Below are 19,249 nucleotides of genomic sequence, written 5' to 3' on the forward strand. Positions count from 1 at the left end.
TTTTCCGTTTCACCTCTTTCCGTAGATATAGATATAAAAACAAGTTTGAGCTTTCTAAAAAGCTGTGGACTGCTTCGCTCTATCCTAATTTAAGGTAATATGTGTGCATCTGGTTGTTGATTTAGAATTGGAAATGTGGTATTTTTAGATATTGATTGATATAAAATGGATGTCTTAGACTTGGAATATCAATTTTTGTATATATATTAAGATGAACTTTTCTGAAATTTTAAACTGGCTGTTCAGTGTTTAGTTGTCAATGTGTTTTTGTGGAGTGTGGTTTTCTAGTTCTTTCAGGTGGTCATTAACTTGCGATTTTGATTGCTAGTTCTGTATATAATTTATTTAGATATATATGAATGTTTAGGTATGTTGATTAAGAGTAACATGATTTCGAGTGATGAAGACAATAACAATCAAAACCAAGGAGTAAACAAAGACGGCTTGTACAACCAAAAGATATTTACAACAGTTAAAATAAATAAGAAACAGCAATAAATATTTAGTTTCAGTGAAAATAATGTTGTTCTACTTTAAGAGTGTACGTTATACACCCATGCTTTTAAAATTTTGTTCACTTTACTTGTTGAAAATTAAAACATTTACAAATAGACACGACTCTGGAGGTGTGCCTAGATTGGCAGAAGTCATAAAATACAGATAATGCATATTTGTAAACATTGTATAGGAACATTGTTTAGCAAAACAAATCGTGCATATTGCAGATTAACAAAGCAAATAAACACGTATTAATAATTGATATTTCAATATTGAATTTCAGTGTGCAATATATGCATAATAAAACAAACATGAATTTATGACAGTTGATCGGAACTGAAATACACATAGTTAATTTTCCGGCATTTGATGTCTTATCCTGAGACGATGCCAATAGCTGTTGCTGTACCTCAGCCGCATCATAAAGCAACCAATCAGAATCTATGTGTGATAAGTATTTATTTCAACATGGCGTGTATATCGACTGAAACTAATAGCTCCGCACCGTGATGCGAAGCAATAACCTATGTATAATGACATGGATGACCATCCTACTCAAAATTAATTGTTTGTTTAACTAGCATCGATTTTGTTAATACCCAGATACATGCAATTATCATATTTACACCTAAGTAAAGTGTGGGCACAGATTAGTGTGGAACGTAATTGTTGTCATAGTACATTGGGACTTTCACACTGTATCTTGCATGCTATAAATGGTTATACAGTTTCTATGACCAACTTCTGGAAAAAAGCACAATCGTTTGCGGAAATACGAAATTCCTATTTTATTACAAAACTGTTAACTGAAATACCAAATTCATCAGGAAACAAGTGCGTCGCATGCAAAACTACTTTGATGATGTCTATGCACATGCATGTTGTTCCTGCATTTGTACAACAGAGCTGCGTGAATTGTGGTGGAATATGATTATTGAGAATTTTTCACTACAACTGTATTGCGAACTAAGTGAATATGATGATGAGGATGTTTATCAAATTTTACTTGGACGAATTCCATTAAATGTCATTGCCGAACATTCGGAGTTTGAGAAGCTTTGCCACGTCCATGTTGTTCAATGCATAGCAACATATGGACGTTGTGTCAGGTTAGGCAATACATGATATGTCATCATTCAAGATTGCATAAGGACTTTATGCCGAGCGACTAAAGTGTATTTTGTCTGTATATGTAAAAAACTTTTTTGTTCTGTTCCTATTTCGTTTATTCATTTTGTTGTGTGATATTTAATTAATTCTGTGTATTCATTATATCTCAATTATGAGGAAATAAAGACATGAATGAATGAATGAATGAATGAAAGAATGTATCTTGCATGCTATAAATAGTTATACTGTGGAAATATAATCCCCTTTATTAGTTTCAATCTAGGAAAGGACTAACTGGTATCTTTTTAAAAAATTTGAATCTATCGGCTTTACTTCTATTTATATTTACGGTATGGTGTTTGCCTTCCTAAACCAAAGGGCCAACTCAATATTCAACAAACTCTCTGTTGTGCATGATACTGGACACTAAATGGTTAACTTAAAAGTCAACAGAGTCCCTGTTGTGAATGATAATGGACACTAATTGGTTAACTTAATAGTCAACAGACTCCATGTTGTGTATGATACTGGACACTAAAGAGTTAACTTAAAAGTCAACAGGGTCCTTGTAGTGAATGATACTGAAGACTTAAGGGTTAACATAAAAGTCAACAGAGTCCTTGTTGCGTATGATACTGGAGACTAAAGGATCAACTTAAAAGTTAACAGAGTCCTTGTTGTGAATGATACTGGACACTAATGGGTTAACTTAAAAGTCATCAGAGTTGTGTATGATACTGGACACTAAAGGGTTAACTTAAAAGTCAACAGAGTTCTTGTTGTGTAGGATACTGGAGACTAAAGGGTCAACTTAAAAGTCAACAGTCCTTGTTGTGAACGATACTGGAGACTAAAGGGTCAACTTAAAAGTCAACAGAGTCCTTGTTGTGTATGATACTGGAAACTAAATGGTCAACTCAAAAGTCAACAGAGTCCTTGTTGTGTATGATACTGGACACTAAAGGGTTAACTTAAAAGTCAACAGAGTCCTATTTGTGAATGAGAATGGACACTACCATCTTCGCTAGCCAAGGGTTACGATCCACTTCCCTCCTCTCCACGTGGGAGGATAGTGGGCACTAAAGGGTAAACTAGTCAACAGGGTCCTTGGTGTGAATGATACTGGACATTAAAGGGGTCACCTAAATAGTCAACAGAGTCCTTTTTGTAAATGGTACTGAAAACCAGAGGCTCTAAAGAGCACGTGTCACTCACCTAGGTCTCTGTGCATCATCAACAATGGACACTCTAAATTGTGGACTAGCCAAGAATTCAGGACTAAAATCTCTTTTTTGTTGATCTTGTATTGCTGATTTTTTTTATGTTTACTCTAACAGTTTCTCTCCATCTTCATTTTTTGCCCATAACACAAAAAAAAAAGGTAACAAGAGTGCACACACTGAAATGTCTTGCCTGGTTTACTTCCCATTGATTTTATGTTAATAGTCCTAAATATAAAGTTTTACTACAAGTATTACATAAATTTAACGATCAAAGAAAATGAGGTCAAAGTCAGATAATCAAGCCAGAAATACATGTATACCTTACAATAACTCCATACAACAAATATAGCTGACCTATTGCTTATAGTATACAAGAAACACACCAAACCATGAAAACTTTATATTGAACAATGAACCATGTAAATGAGGTCAAGGTCAAATGAACCCTGCCAGACAGACATGTACACCTTACAATCATTCCATGCTTTAAATATAGTTGACCTATTGCATATAGTATCTATGAAACAAACTTAACCAGGAAAACTTAACATTGACCACTGAACCATGAAAATGAGGTCAATGTCAGATGACACCTGCCAGTAGGACATGTACACCTTACAATCATTCCATACACCAAATATAGTAGACCCATTGTTTATAGTATATGCGATATGGACTTTACCACGAAATCATAACCTTGTTCACTGATCCATGAAATGAGTCAAGTAAAAACTGTCTGACAGACATGAGGACCTTGCAAGGTACGCACATACCAAATACAGTTATCCTTTACTCATAATAAGAGAGAAATAAAGATTACAAAATATCTTAACTTTTTTTTCCAGAAGTCACTGAACCATGAAAATGAGGTCAAGGACATTGGACATATGACAGATGGAAACTTCATAACACAAGGCATCTATATACATTATGAAGCATCCAGGTCTTCTACCTTCTAAAATATTTAAGCTTTTAAGTAGTTAGTTAACACCACAGTCACCAGATCACTATCCCTATGTGTCGCTTTCTGCGACAGAAGTTGCAGGCTCGACAAAAATCATCAATTAAGGGCAATAACTCCTTTAAAGAGTCTACTAATGATTTTGGGCAAATTAGATTTATTTGTAGATCCTGCCTATCTTTTTTAATTTTTAGAGTATCTTATTTTTAATAGTCTAAAATGCAAAAAACTGTAATTAGAGTGACAGAACTCCAATAAGGAGTTGTTTGGACTTATAAATATTGTCTTACTGATCATTTTTGCTTATTTTAGTTTCTTTCTATCTATTATAATTTTCAAGATAATAGACAAAAATTTTTAAAAATTGGTAAAATTCGTTATTAAGCCAATAACTCCTATAAGAAATCGTCTGACAGTTTTGACGAAAATGGACAATAGGTATATCTCAACATTTTGAACATTTCTGCCCCTGTCAAATTTTTTTCTAGATAATAGACAAAACTTGCATTTTACCCCTATGTCCTATTTTTAGCCATGTCAGCCATGTTGCTTGGCAGACATGGTCATCAGTTTTTAAACTAGATACCCCTATGATGATTGTGGCCAATTTGGTTAAATTTGACCCATTAGTTTCAGAGGAGAATATTTTTTGTAAAAAGTATTGAAGACAATGGATGCCAAGTGGTGAGAAGAGCTAACTTCAGGTGAGCTAAAAAAGCAAATAAACAAAATAAGAGGTAGTTTTCTTTTATTGACTTTTATCACAGACAGTAACTGTCAATTTTATTTGTTCTGTGCAAAATACTTTAAAAAAAAAAACAAGAAAAAAACTACACAAAACAAATATTTATCTAGAAATTTTTAACTCATAAGCAACATAATATTTACTGATATAAAATAATAATAATAAAACTGTTACATGTATCAACTATTACAATAGATTTGGCACGTCAGCACTTCTGAAATTAACAAATATTGCTATAACTGAAAATTCAACAAATCCTGAACGTTAAGGGTTTTGAGTTGTCAAATCTTGAGAAAAAGGAAAAAATAGCACTCACAATTGATGAATATATTAAAAAGCTAAAAAAGCAAACACCTTCAAATCAAACCACCGGTATCCATACAGAAGAAAAGTCCTTAGGGTAATATCATACTACTGACATGCAAACAGTATTTAATACAGGCTGTCCAATTCAAACACATGGCCCCTACATGGAATTTATTTTAATACATGCTCTTTTTCCAATGTTTTTAAAATAAATTTTTAACACTTTCATACATTTAATTAAATGATATGAATTTTAAAAAATCCTTAACAAAGATTTGCTTAAATACTTCTTTTTTGTAGTTTGAAATGATTTAAAACGTTTTTAAGGAATTGTAAAAAAAAAATGAAGATAAAATATTATATAGAAAGGTAAAAATATTAAGCAGAATATATCTGATACTTATATCTCAACAAAAACTTCAGTAATAAATCTACAAAATAATCATCCATATCAAATCAATTTAACATACTTTCAAGCTATTGTAACAAATAAAATTATACTTGTATGAGGGTTCTATTTCATACCCATATAAACAAACTTTATAAACTGTACATTTTTAAAAAGAACAAAAAAATGAAATCCTGTTCATCTTCTGAAATTTTGTACAACATAAACTGTTTAAAGACAAGCAAAGATAAAGTTCGTACAGAGGAGTCCAAAAACAAATTTCGTCTTATTTGCAGTAAACCATTAGTTCTATACAAAGTACAATGATACAAATGTAACTGCAATTTTCTGCTTAGACTTAGTGTATAACAGGTCTGAAAATTCATTTTTTATGCTTTGTACCTTTACTGTGTGATTACAAATTAGGACATACAAATATTTCACCTGCATAATTGATTATATCTGAATAATATGAGGCAATGATTTTAGGTTCAAGCGATTCATTTAAAAGAAATATGGAGGCATTTAGAGCTCACACTTCAGAATCATAGGATGAAAGTGACTTCTTAAAGAGAAAAAATACTCATGAAAATTTCAGTATAACTTACGATCAATTTTTATAGTAAGATTTTTTGTAAAAACAGCCTCTAAAATTATTTACTTGTTTTGTACTCCATCATTCATTTTACTTCGTTTTTTTCAATATTTTTCTCTGCCTTTCAGTCTCTACATAAATTCTAAAAACATTTTAAGGGCTACTGTACGATTTTCTGGGCAAATGGATTTTATATCATTACAAGAAAAGTTTCTTCATTCAAGTTGCTCATTAGCTCAAACAAAGACAAAATTCACAGATATAACACCAAAGACAAATGTTAAGGAAAACTGATAAATGTCAAATGAAAACATAAGACAATAAGGCATCTTTTTGTAAAGTGTGTATCACTAGCCTGTCAACACTGAGGTTGTGAGTTCCAATCTCGCACATGGTATGTTTGCTCCACTCCAATCTTAATTGATTAGGATTGTCTGTTTTCCTACCGAAGGCCGGCTCCCTCCACCAATAAAGAGTGACAGCCACGAAATAGCACAATAGTGCTAAAAGTGGTGTTAAACACCAATCATTCAATTAATGTGAAGTGTGAATTGTCTTGCTCCTCTGACATATAAAATAACCAAGTTTTGTAGAAAAAGTTGACACTGTCTTACCATCTCTACAAAGTTTACTCCCAACTTGCTTTCCGAAAAAAATTGAATTAGATTGTTTATCAGTTAGGCTTAATAGTGTTTTAAATAAAACTTGTATTTAAAAAGTGTAAAATGTATAGGATGACATGAAGGTCGACATAAACCAGTCACAACAAGTTATTATCAACACAGGCATAATGTCTGATTGAGTGTATTTTGCTAAACATTCAGTAACCAACATTACAGGCATATACAAAACCATGTGATCATTGTGTCATATTTAACAACTGTAAAGAAAACACCACAAAAACTGTAAAGTAAACAGCACAAAGAAATATCCTAGTTAATATTCATTTTTTGGTCTTTTCCACTAAAAGATTAAGTTTTCATAGTTTCATATGCATATTTTATGAATAATTCTTTAAAATGTAAAAATCTGGTTTATAAACACCTCCTTCAAAAATTTGTATGTATAAAATTATAAAAAATACAAGACAATTGGTTAAGAACATAATTCTGTATTGACATTCAAAACTTCGATGATACTTCGGACTGTAGGAAAAACTTCTGTAACAGATGGTAACTGTGAAACTGGTACAGCTAATCTAAAAATAGAAGTTAATCTCAACATTTAAGGAGAATTCAGAAAGAGAATATGCAAAATTCAAGCAACATACAATATGTAATGCTTTAAATTGCTGAGTCTAAAAAATGTCTTTCATCCACATCAAATTTCTGAACATTGATAAACTGACAAGGCTAATGAATTGGTATTAAGTAGAGAAAGACATTTCAAGGCATTTTATGTGATCAGAAATATGAATAATAGAATATACACAAGAAGTCACATATATTTTGGTACATTTAGTCAATAATGTCTATAAAAAACCTGTAGTAACCATTTTTCTATAAAATATAAATCCTAGAAAGTTGTATTTTTTTCATGGTGATTATCAACTTCTGCTAGCTTATCAAAATCTTGGGACTTGAAACAGACAATATTTTTGAAGGTGATCATCAACTGTGCATGTCTGGTCTCCCTGAGTGGTTTTGTAAGCACAAGAATTGACTGACAAATTATTCTGGATTTTTAAACTCAGCGCAAAATAAAATAAACTATTGAAAGCTTGTTGAACTCTACCGTAAATAATTGGAAAGCCCACAAGATAATAAACTGAACAGATTTCTATAAATAATGACTATGTACAAAGTCTTTAACATAACAAGGAAACATTGCAACAAATAGTTAAGTTTATACTTAATATGAGTGTAAAATACCTATTTGGAGTTCATGCAAACAATGAAAACAAGAACAGGCCACCAGTGATTGGAGAAAAATTGTATGATAACTGCCTGTACTCAAACTAAAGAAATAAGATACCTACTTTTTATTTTGCATCCACTGTTTAGTTACAAGAATGAAGGCATCTGGAGCACCAGATAACATGGCCTCCATCTCTAATAACTGAAAGAAAAAAATACTCCCAAAATAACTTCTAGTTGATGATAGTAATCACAATTTCAAACAGATACTTTTTTCACAATTCAAAAGCTTTATGCATTTAATAGTTTAATACTGAAGCAAGTTTCTGATGTACAAAAATCAACAAATACACAATCAAACTATAGAGTAACAAATAGATAAACACAGCAATTACCTTTCCATTGGGAACTTTTCCTGTCACCTGTCTACCAACAGACATTAACAATCCTAAGGCCACTGAGTAAGCTACCACACTGTAAAATAATAGAGTTTTCAATGTATGAAAATCCTAAAACCCCTGATTCAATTTTCTTTTAAAACTTGTGATTACATTTAATGTAATACTTAATAGTGACTGGAAGTGGGAATCATAATAACCAATATACCAATAACAATAGGACACCATGCCCCACTAACATTAAAATATACCAATAACAATAGGACACCATGCCCCACTAACATTAAAATATACCAATAACAATAGGACACCATGCCCCGCTAACATTAAAATATACCAATAACAATAGGACACCATGCCCCGCTAACATTAAAGTATACCAATAACAATAGGACACCATGCCCCGCTAACATTAAAATATACCAATAACAATAGGACACCATGCCCCACTAACATTAAAAGTTCACATCATAATGAACATGTGTATAAGTTTCAAAGTTGATGTGACTTCAACTTCATGGTTAAAGTTTTTGGTCACGTCAACTAAAAACTTAGTTCATATGTTTATTTAGAGGTGTACTTTTAAATTATATGCCAAATTACAATTTAGGCCCTGATTTCAGGGTTCACTAAAAATGGACAAACAGTTTGAGCAAGGCATGGTATCCCACGGTCACATATTCTTGTTTTAGTTCTCACATTGCTGATTATTTTTTGTTTGTTAAGTTTCTATCCATTGTTGTTTTCAAGGCAACAACTTTAAAATTGGTCAAATAGTCGTTTAAGGAAAATATATTCTATAGGGAGTCATCTAATAATTTTGGAAGATAAGAACAGTATTTAGATTTTGAGACTTTGAGTATTTTTGCCAAATCAGATTTTCTCTATTAAGAATATATTCAAGTTAAAGACAATTATTTGAGTTTTAGCCATGGTGACAGGCTGTCAGGGACAAAAAACATAAACTTTATATTTGATATCCTGATGATATTTTCAGCCATGTATAATTTCAATTGGTCCTGTGGATTCACGGTAACAGATCTATTTAAATCTTTATTAAATGATCAAATCAGCAAATCAGCCCTAATAGGGATAAATCAACATGTGCAATACTGATGATGTTGCCCTGTCGATATAAATCATGAGTTAATATTGCTTTTCGGACCAGTCCAATACAGAAAAAGCCGTATTGGCCCATGGGCTAATACAGGATATTCACTTCTGGTTTCAATTTTCTTACTTTTTTTTTACTTAACAATGCATAAAATACATTTGAAACATATTTTGTAACTTTAAATAACATAAAAAAAAATTTAAATGATGTTCCGTGTTTTGTAACGTCTTGAAACGAAAATATTTCACAACCTTTTCGAGTAAAACTTTTGATTATTATCACTGTGTATTTCCGTTGATCAATCATCAGAACGCAGACTTTTCAAGAGTAAGAATGGTTAAAATGTCCGATTTATTCTTCCCAGCTACTTTATATTTGCTAGATAAAATGAATTGTAATAGCATAGATTAAGTACTTGGACGAGAAATCAGAAATTACATTAATGTCGACAAAAGTGCACCGAGACTGCGAAAAGACAAGTTCAAATATGAATTCCTCTATCTTCTTCACGGTAAATTTCTTAGTTTAATCGAAGAATTAAAATCATTTAATAAAAGTGTTATAAACTGGCTGTTTCTGTATTGGCCCTGTTATAGATTCTCTTCCAAGTCTCAGGTCCAATACAGCTAACCTGGAATCTATAACAGAGCCAATACAGAAACAGCCACTTGATAACACTATATTACAATGTCCATAGCTGCAAACCTTTAGCCATGAGAAATAGTCTTAAAATCATAAAAATTAAATACATGTACACTGAACTACTATAAACTATTATTATATTCCCAGTTCTTTTTGGCTATATTTAGAATATCATGAAGTGGTGCATATTCATAACAATTACAGTATTGATTAATTTTCATGTTAGAGAGGAACATTAGTATGTTATGTAACCAAGTTTGAAAATAACGTCTCAGTGTTGATTGTCATCATATTCACGATATTGTTTGCAACTAGGAGAAATGATGAAATTGGTTTGACTGATTTTAACTGCAGCAACATCCCAAATAACTTTATGCTTTATTCAATTTTATAATATTGTTCCCTTGGTTGATATAGTAGAGTTTTTGGTTTTGTCAGCTTTTTATGGACTTCCCCTTTTTGAATTTGCCTTCGAATTTAGTATATTTGTAATTACCTTTTTTTATCACTTTGAGCAGGGCCCAAGATACAACAATATGTTAGTTACAAAGCTTGCAAAACACATAATTTATTTGACCCTTAATCTCTAATTGTTTTTGAGCATGGCAGTTGCCAATCATATTGTTATTCTATCAGAAATTACCTTAGAAAAATAACCAAAATAGCCAAGCAAATTGACATTTAAAGACTTATACACTTGAAAGACATAACACAAATTTTTAACAATTTATCTGTGCATATGTACACAGACATGAGAATTCTTGGTAAAGTATATAAAGTAGTTAACCTGGCTACATCCTGTGTGGTGATGCTTTAGGAGGAAAGAATCAAACAAAAGTTTTTTCCAAAAAAAATCTCATCTTGAGACAACATTAATATCTCTAACTTTACATGTACTTATAGGCTGTTTTAAGTAAACTTACGAGGAGCCTCTTGTTAAAGGCATTAAATTGTAGAAATAATACACTAATGTTAGGATGATGTTCACCACAGAATCCACATCCTACAATAAACAATCATTCTAAAACTTTATTATACACAATAATCAACATTTAACCTATTCAAATTTAAAGTTAATAGAGATTTGAAGTTAAGTTATATATTTGATGTACTGATAAACAACTTTGTATGTTTGAAACTATGCTTGTGGAATAACATCCAAACCTAATTCACAACACAAACACTCATGGTGGGAAACAATTATACCAAGTATCATTTATATTCCTCATGACATTTAATCAGATGGAACTAGTTGTAATATAATTTTATGTATAAACATATGACCACCTTAAAATGAAAGATAACCCTTTTTCTTAAATTTTCCACATTTTTTCTTTGATGAAGCTTCATTTGAATACCTGGATGTTAAGTCCAATATTTACTTCCACACAAATGATGATCACTCGACCATTCAAATGAGGTCAAACCAGCTTTTTTACATATTGTTGCATTCACTGAAGAAGATTTATGTTGATATCACATTTGTTTCAAATCAACCTATCTTAACCCTAACTAGAGGCTCTCAAGAGCCTGTGTCGCTCACCCGATTCTACTTTGGTTTTGGAAATCATGAAAAAATAGATTAAAATCATAACAGATACCCTAATAATGAGTGAGGCCAAATTTGGTTTAATATTGGTCCTGTAATTTAATAAAAAATCCTGGTGGCCATCTTGAACAGTAAATCGGCAACAAAGTAGCAACACTTAATCAGAACCTCATAAGAAACATTTATGCCATGTTTTGGTAACATTCCATTCAGTGCACCTCTAGAAGAAGCATTTGTATGTATTACCCATAGGGTCTTATGTTAAAGGAAGTCCCCCCATTGGCGGCCATCATGGATGAAGGATCAGCTTCAAAGTAACAAAACTTAGTCAGCACCTCATAAGAAACATTCATGCCATGTTTGGTTTCAATCCATTCAGTATGTGGTTCTCTAAAAGAAGACATTTGTATGTATTGTCCATAGGGTCCTTTGTTAAACATTGTCCCCATCTGGCAGCCATCATGGATGAAGGATCAGCTTCAAAGTAACAACACTTGGTCAGCACCTCAAAAGGAACATGCATGCCATGTTTGGTTTCATTCCATTCAATGGTTCTCTAAAAGAAAACATTTGTACGTATTTCTCATAGGGTCCTATGTTAAACTAAGTCCTCCGCTGGCAGCCATCTTAGATTATGGATCGGCTTCACAGAAACAACACTTGATCAGCACCTCATAAGGAACATTCATGCCATGTTTGGTTTCATTGCATTCAGTGGTTCTCTAAAAGAAGACATTTGTATGTATTTCCCTTAGGGTCCTATGTTAAACTAAGTCCCCTGATGGCTGCCATCTTGGATAATGGATCAGCTTCAAAGTAACAACACTTGGTCAGCACCTCATAAGGAACATTCTTGCCATGTTTGGTTTCATTCCATTCAGTGGTTCTCTAAAAGAAGACATTTGTATGTATTTATCATAGGGTCCCATGTTAAACTAAGTCCCCTGCAGGCGGCCATCTTGGATTATGGATTGGCTTCAAAGTAACAACACTTGGTCAGCATCTCATAAGAAACATTCATGCCATGTTTGGTTTCATTCCATTCAGTGGTTCTCTAAAATAAGACATTTGTATGTATTTCCCGTAGGGTACAATGTTAAACTAAGTCCCCTGCTGGCGGCCATCTTGGATTATGGATCAGCTTCATAGTAACAACACTTGGTCAGCACCTCATAAGAAACATTCATGCCATGTTTGGTTTCATTCCATTCAGTGGTTCTCTAAAAGAAGACATTTGTATGTATTTCCCATAGGGTCCCATGTTAAACTAAGTCCCCTGTTGGCGGCCATCTTGGATTATGGATCGGCTTTAAAGTAACAACACTCGGTCAGCACCTCATAAGGAACATTCATACCATGTTTGGTTTCATTCCATTCAGTGGTTCTCTAAAAGAAGACATTTGTATGTATTTCCCATAGGGTCCTATGTTAAACTAAGTCCCCCGCTGGCGGCCATCTTGGATTATGGATCGGCTTCAAAGTAACAACACTCGGTCAGCACCTCATAAGGAACATTCATGCCAAGTTTGGTTTCATTCCATTCAGTGGTTCTCTAGAAGAAGTTCAAAATGTAAAAAGTTAACGCCAATGCCGGACGACGGACGCCAAGTGATGAGAAAAGCTCACTTGGCCCTTTGGGCCAGGTGAGCTAAAAATGAAGTTCTCATTCAACCATGAAATTTTTTGTCATTTAAGCCATTTGACATACACTTTAAAAGAATCATTTCATGAAGTTTCTACTGATTATTTTCAAGCTGATATAATATCAAACCACCGTCTAATCGTAATATTTGCAAGGAGCCGTAAAAATGTACATACAGATAAACAAACATAACAATATGCAATAAAATGCTCCGCTGGGCGCAGCTTGATACGACCGCAGAGGTTGAACCATGAACAGTTGGGGCAAGTATGGACACAACATTCAAGCTTGATACAGCACTGAATTTGGATTGTGATTAAATATTTGACACAGCATAGGTTTCTGACACAGAATGAATGTGGTCTAAGAACTTAAAATTTTTTAATTTACCTATTTAAATCATATCATTATTATTTGATTTTATATATAAATCAGAAATAACCAATTTAAAATGGAAAAATTTTAAAGAAAAAAAAAGGAAAAAAAGGAAAAAAAAATCTCTCCCCCAAATTTTTTGAACCCCCTTATGATTCATCACCCCAAACTCAATCCCAGCCTTCCCTTTGTGGTATGGTACCTTGCAGTACAATTTCAGAGAGATCCATTCACTTGAACACAAGTTGTCGTCTGGAAACTAGAAAAATGCTTGTTTTTAGGCCCCTTTTTGGCCCCAAATTCCTAAACGTTTAGGGCAATTACCCCCAAACTCAAACCCAGCTTTCCCTTTGTGATATGGAACCTTGTGTTACAATTTCATAAAGATCCATACACTTACACACAAGTTATTGTCCTGAAACTAGAAAAATGCTTGTTTTTTCCCCCTTTTTGGCCCTTAATTCCTAAAATTTTGAGGCAATTACCCCCAAAATCAATCCCAGCCTTCCCTTTGTAGTATGGTACCTTGCAGTACAATTTCAGAGAGATCCATACACTTAAACACAAGTTATTGTCTGGAAACTAGAAAAATGCTGATTTTTGGCCCCTTATTCCTAATGTTTTGGGCAATTACCCCCAAACTCAATTCCAGCTTTCCCTTAGTGATATGGAACCTTGTAGTACAATCTCAGAAAGATCCACACACTTACACACAAGTTATTATCATGAAACTAGAAAAATGCTTGTTTTTTGCCCCTTTTTTGGCCCCTAATTCCTAAAATTTGAGGCAATTACCCCCAAAATCAATCCCAGCATTCCCTTTGTGATATGGAACCTTGTGGTACAATGTCAGAGAGATCCATACACTAACACACAAGTTATGTCTGGAAGTTACAAAAATGCTTATTTTTGGCCCCTATTCCTTAACTGTTGATACCATAACCCCCAAAATCAATCCCAACCTTCCTTTTGTGGTATTGAACCTTATGGTAAAATTTCATAGAGATCCATTCACTTAAATAAAATTAGAGTGCGAAAATCAATGTGTCTTCAGACGACGATGATGACCACGCCGACCGCAAAATTTTTTTGCGGTCGTATAAAAACTATATGGTCTTTACTTTCACAGGTAGGACATAAATAATGAACCTACAGTCAATTTAGTTATTCCTGTCCTTTTTATTTCTTCTTGTAACTGATTAAATACTGCATCTAGTTCTGCATGGTATGCTGATGTCCGACTCTTGGAATGTACAACATGGATAGCAAACATCATTTTAGTACTCCTACAAAAGCAAAAATCAAACCATAACTGGTCCCTGCAAACTTGCATATAGAAACAACCAAGAAATGTTCACATGATAATAGGGAACAACCAGAGCAACACTAAAAAAAACCCCAAAAAATGAATGATAGAAATTTCCCTAATATCCTGAAAACCCATATTTTAAACATATGCAAATATATTTACAGCTGCTGTGTCATGACCTTAATCTTTGAATAATCGACCTTAAATTCAATTGCCGTCTTCATTTTTTACCTTAATTAGCACTGTCCATGAAAGTTTTGTATAGATCTGATTTCTGCCAAAAAAGAAACATTTCGCAAAATTCTAGTTCATTCTTAGACAGTGACCTTAACCTTGGACCTACTAATAAAAAAAATGAATATGGTCATGTCGCTGCATTAGGTTATTTAGAAAGAGAGTTTGGTGCTGGACACAATGGTATTGTTCAAGATGTCACCTTGACATAAACATTTTGTCTCAATTTCAGTCTATCAATTACTACTGTGACCTTGACCACTGACTTAAGGTCTTTGTCACACGATTGGGAATTATCAAACCAAATTTAGTAGAAATATTGTTTGGGGCTTTCAAAAGATTGTCCTGTAACCAAAATGTTGACAAGTGGATGGTATTCATTAACTCTGGAATAGTAATTGCAAAATTGCACTTGACCTGCATTTCCCACCTGGTAGTACAATGTAAAAAGGTTGACATCTTACACAAAGTCATAATATTCTTTTCCAAAGGAAACTTCAGTTAACATCTTTAGGATGGACAAACAAGCAAAGTGGTGATTATCCCAAAAAATTTCAGAGCATAAAAAGTTAAATTGTAAAATATTTATTCTAATATGACATGCTTCTTTCGCTTTGTAAACAACACCGTGATAAAATTCTCGATATATCTATACTTAGCGCAGACTCAGAGATATACATAATAATGGATGCTACAATATACCTCCCTCGTAAATCCACATGTATTTGAACCTATTTGCAAACGCTATGCCGATTTTATTGTTTTGCAATTGAAAAAAGACTACAAAACTTTTATTCTTATTCAGATGCATAACAAAAAAAATTAATGCACAAGAGCTCGGAGAAATCTACAAAATCAAAATAAAATAAAATTCCGCGAAAGTCCATTAATGCTTTTGGCGCATTTAAGTCATTTCAAAACATGACGTCATACAAATGAAAACGCTAAAACTGAAGGTTTTTCCGTTATGTGAACTATCGAAATTCATATAATATTACATTAAAATGGATTTTTGAGGTAGGTGTTGTTTTATTTTCTATTTTATTGCATTATTCACATATTTATTGATTTCAGCAAGTCAACATGGCGGCTCCTTAGTTACAAAATGTCAACTTTGGATTTGACGGTAGCTTACGAGAAAAACATGTAAATTAAAAATGGCAAATGTTGGGTTTGAGAATTAAAAGAATTAAGCACATTTTTTCTAGCGGTTGTTTACGAAATAATTCATGCAAGCTACAGATTCCTTAGAATGTTTTAGCTTTATCTAACAGGGAGCAAAAAAGAACAGCCACACACACGGCATACCCACCCTCGCTTCAGTTTTTTAATGACCGTATTTGTCCTATTAGAATCGAAGTAATTCAAGGAAGCCATAGATTTTTTTGTAAATTTACACATGGCCTGGGCCGGGATATTCGTTAATTTTATCCCTCGCTAACGCTCAGGATAAAATTTGAATATCACGGCCCAGGCCATGTGTAAATTTCCAACAAATCTATGGCTTTCATGAATCATTTCTTAAATAATGACCTACCAGCTATCTGTCAGTATTAACATTGCACCATCTAATCTATTATTGTTATTGCCATCTTTTCTGCTACTGGGTACTTGTGTAGACACCATAAAGCCATGCTGATTTATTTGACGCTTCTGTAAAAATGTACAATCTCTTTAGAAAAAATGTTAAACAAATTCATGAAGATACTCTGATCTCAGATAGTGACTTACAATTATATAAACTGGTGTCAGTATGCATCAAGGAGAGGATAATAGTCTTTCACAAAAACAATGTCTGTCTACTCAATTTAGTTGATCTACTGTGGATTTATTTATTTTCGTGGATACTAATTTTCGTGGATTAAGGAAAATGTGGATATTTGATTTCACGCATACAAGCCTATAAAAAATTTGTATTTATTGAGCATTTAAATTTGTATTTCATATGTACCATCTTAATCCACGAAAATTGGTATCCAACAAATAATCATGAATCCACAGTATAAGATATAAATTCTATCCTTTAACTGTCCTCAGCTTTTGTTTGTAGGGAATAGTAATGACAAGTAATAACATTTACTCATTTGGACAAGAGTTATAGGATAATCCAAGCAGTTTGGAGTTTTGTGATCTGTTGTACTGTCTAATATTTTTTGCAATTTCTGTTAACATTTTTATGTATTTTTAATCAGAAGAGTTATAGGCTTATAGTTGGGTGTTGGAGGTTATTGTGATCTGTTGTACTGTCCAATATTTCATGATTCCCATTTACCTTTTTATTCATTACTAACTAACTGGTTTTATGAAAGTAATCACTTAGTATCTGATATCTAAACTCTGACAAAATACATATATACATCTAAAAGAAGAAAAACGTCGTACTGACCTACTTATTTTGATAGGCTCCTGTAACCTCAAAAAAAGCAGCATCAAACATAATTATATGTATGTGTTTCACTTAGTTTCTGAGATCTGAAGTTGAATAAAATGCTTCGCTGAGCGCAGCCTGATACGACTGCAGAGGTCAAATCCTGAACAGTTGGGGCAAGTTTGGACACAATATTCAAGCTTGATACTGTCTGAATTTGGATTGTGATAAAATTTTTGACATAATATAGGTTTCTGACACAAAATAAATGTGGTCAAAGATCTTAAAAATATGAAATGGGCCATTTAATTTACCTAGAATGGTCTGATATCCAAAATCTAACAACATGATTAGATTCAGCATATAAAAAAACACCAATAATTTAATTTTAGTTGAAATCAAACAAAGTTTAATCTAGGACCCTTCAAACCTTAATATGAACTAATTTGAAAACAGGGCCCAAAATAAAAATCTAAATACACAATAAGATTCAGCAAATCATACAGCCGCAATAATTCAGTTTTTGATGAAATCAAACAAAGTTTAATTTTGAACCCTTTTGACCTCGATGTACACCAATTTAAAAATGGGCACCAATATCCAAAAAAATTATACAAGGTTAGAACCCCAAAAATTAAAGACCTAATTCATCCCATTGAAATTGGTTAAAACATTTGTATTTGTTTTCAATTGAAGATTTCTTGCTATTGCGCAATACTTTGCAATTGAAGATTCTTGCTATTGTGCAATACTGTGCAATTGAAGATTTCTTGCTATTGTGCAATACTGTGTTGTTGCCCAATACTGTGCAATTGAAGATTTTTTGCTATTGAGCAATACTGTGCAATTGAAGATTTCTTGCTATTGCGCAATACTGTGCAGTTGAAGATTTCTGGCTATTGCGCAATACTGTGCTATTGTGCATTACTGTGCTATTGTGCATTACTGTGCAATTGAAGATTTCTTGCTATTGCGCAATACTGTGATATTGCGCAATACTGTGCAATTGAAGATTTCTTGTTATTGTGCAATACTGTGCTATTGTGCAATACTGTGCTATTGCGCAATACTATGCAATTGAATATTTCTTGCTTTTGCCCAATACTGTGCTATTGTAGATTTCAAAAATTTTGAAGAAAAAAATGAACCCCCCAAAAGATAGGAAAAAAAAATTCCCCCAACTTTTTGACCCCCCCCCCCCCCCTTTTTTTATAGTAATTACCCCCGTCTAACTCAATCTCAGCCTTCCCTTTATGGTATGGAACCTTGAAGTACAATTTTAGAGAGATCCATACACTTAAACACAAGTTATTGTCTGGAAACTAGAAAAATGCTTGTTTTTGGCCCCTTTTTTTGCTCCTAATTCCTGAACATTTGGGGCAATTAACCCCAAGCTCAATCCCAGCCTTCCCTTTGTGATATGGAACCTTGTGTTACAATTTTAGAGAGATCCATACACTTAAACACAAGTTATTGTCTGGAAACTAGAAAAATGTTTGTTTTGGCCCCTAATTCCTAAACTGTTGGTACCATCACCCCCAAAATCAATCCCAACCTTCCTTTTGTGGTATTGAATCTTCTGGTAGAAATTCATAGAGATCCATTCACTTAAACTAAAGTTATTGTCCAGAACCAAATGTGTCTTCAGACGACGACGAAGACATCGTAGCATTATACGACGCAAAATTTTGTTTACGGTCGTATAATAAAAAATCTAATCAATGAAATTGAAGCATTAAACAAATCTTGGTGTCATCTACTATTTGTGGGAGGTAATTATACTTCTTAAGATATATCCTACAACCAAGATGTATAATTGGATGACACTTAATATGCATGATCTAAACTCATGTCACATTGGCCTACATTTAGGAAGAGAGTACTTTACTATATATGTCATGCATCCTTGCACTAAGTTAAATGCTTGTAGGGCCAC

The 19,249-nt window shown here is 33.1% G+C and overlaps 1 protein-coding gene across 2 annotated transcripts in view; it reads right to left on the reverse strand.

Moving 5' to 3' along the window:
• Nucleotides 1-4,523: 4,523 nt before the first annotated feature.
• LOC127698222 (tetratricopeptide repeat protein 13-like) overlaps nt 4,524-19,249 on the reverse strand; it is a 58,548-nt gene continuing 43,822 nt past the window's right edge. The window contains exons 19-25 of one of the 2 annotated variants that reach the window (XR_007980756.1): nt 16,483-16,598; nt 14,556-14,688; nt 10,760-10,839; nt 8,078-8,156; nt 7,805-7,884; nt 6,433-7,024; nt 4,524-6,155 (exon numbers count right to left, since the gene is read on the reverse strand). Coding sequence is in view for 1 of the 2 variants with exons in the window: in XM_052201579.1 (XP_052057539.1) it covers nt 6,922-7,024; nt 7,805-7,884; nt 8,078-8,156; nt 10,760-10,839; nt 14,556-14,688; nt 16,483-16,598 (591 nt within the window). In the remaining variant the exon portion in view is untranslated. Of the gene's footprint in view, nt 7,025-7,804; nt 7,885-8,077; nt 8,157-10,759; nt 10,840-14,555; nt 14,689-16,482; nt 16,599-19,249 lie in introns of both variants that reach the window. The other variant, XM_052201579.1, reaches the window with a different exon arrangement.

The sequence above is a fragment of the Mytilus californianus genome, unplaced genomic scaffold (assembly GCF_021869535.1).
Source record: "Mytilus californianus isolate M0D057914Y unplaced genomic scaffold, xbMytCali1.0.p SCAF_4, whole genome shotgun sequence".
In the NCBI taxonomy this organism is placed as follows: Eukaryota; Metazoa; Mollusca; class Bivalvia; order Mytilida; family Mytilidae; genus Mytilus; species Mytilus californianus.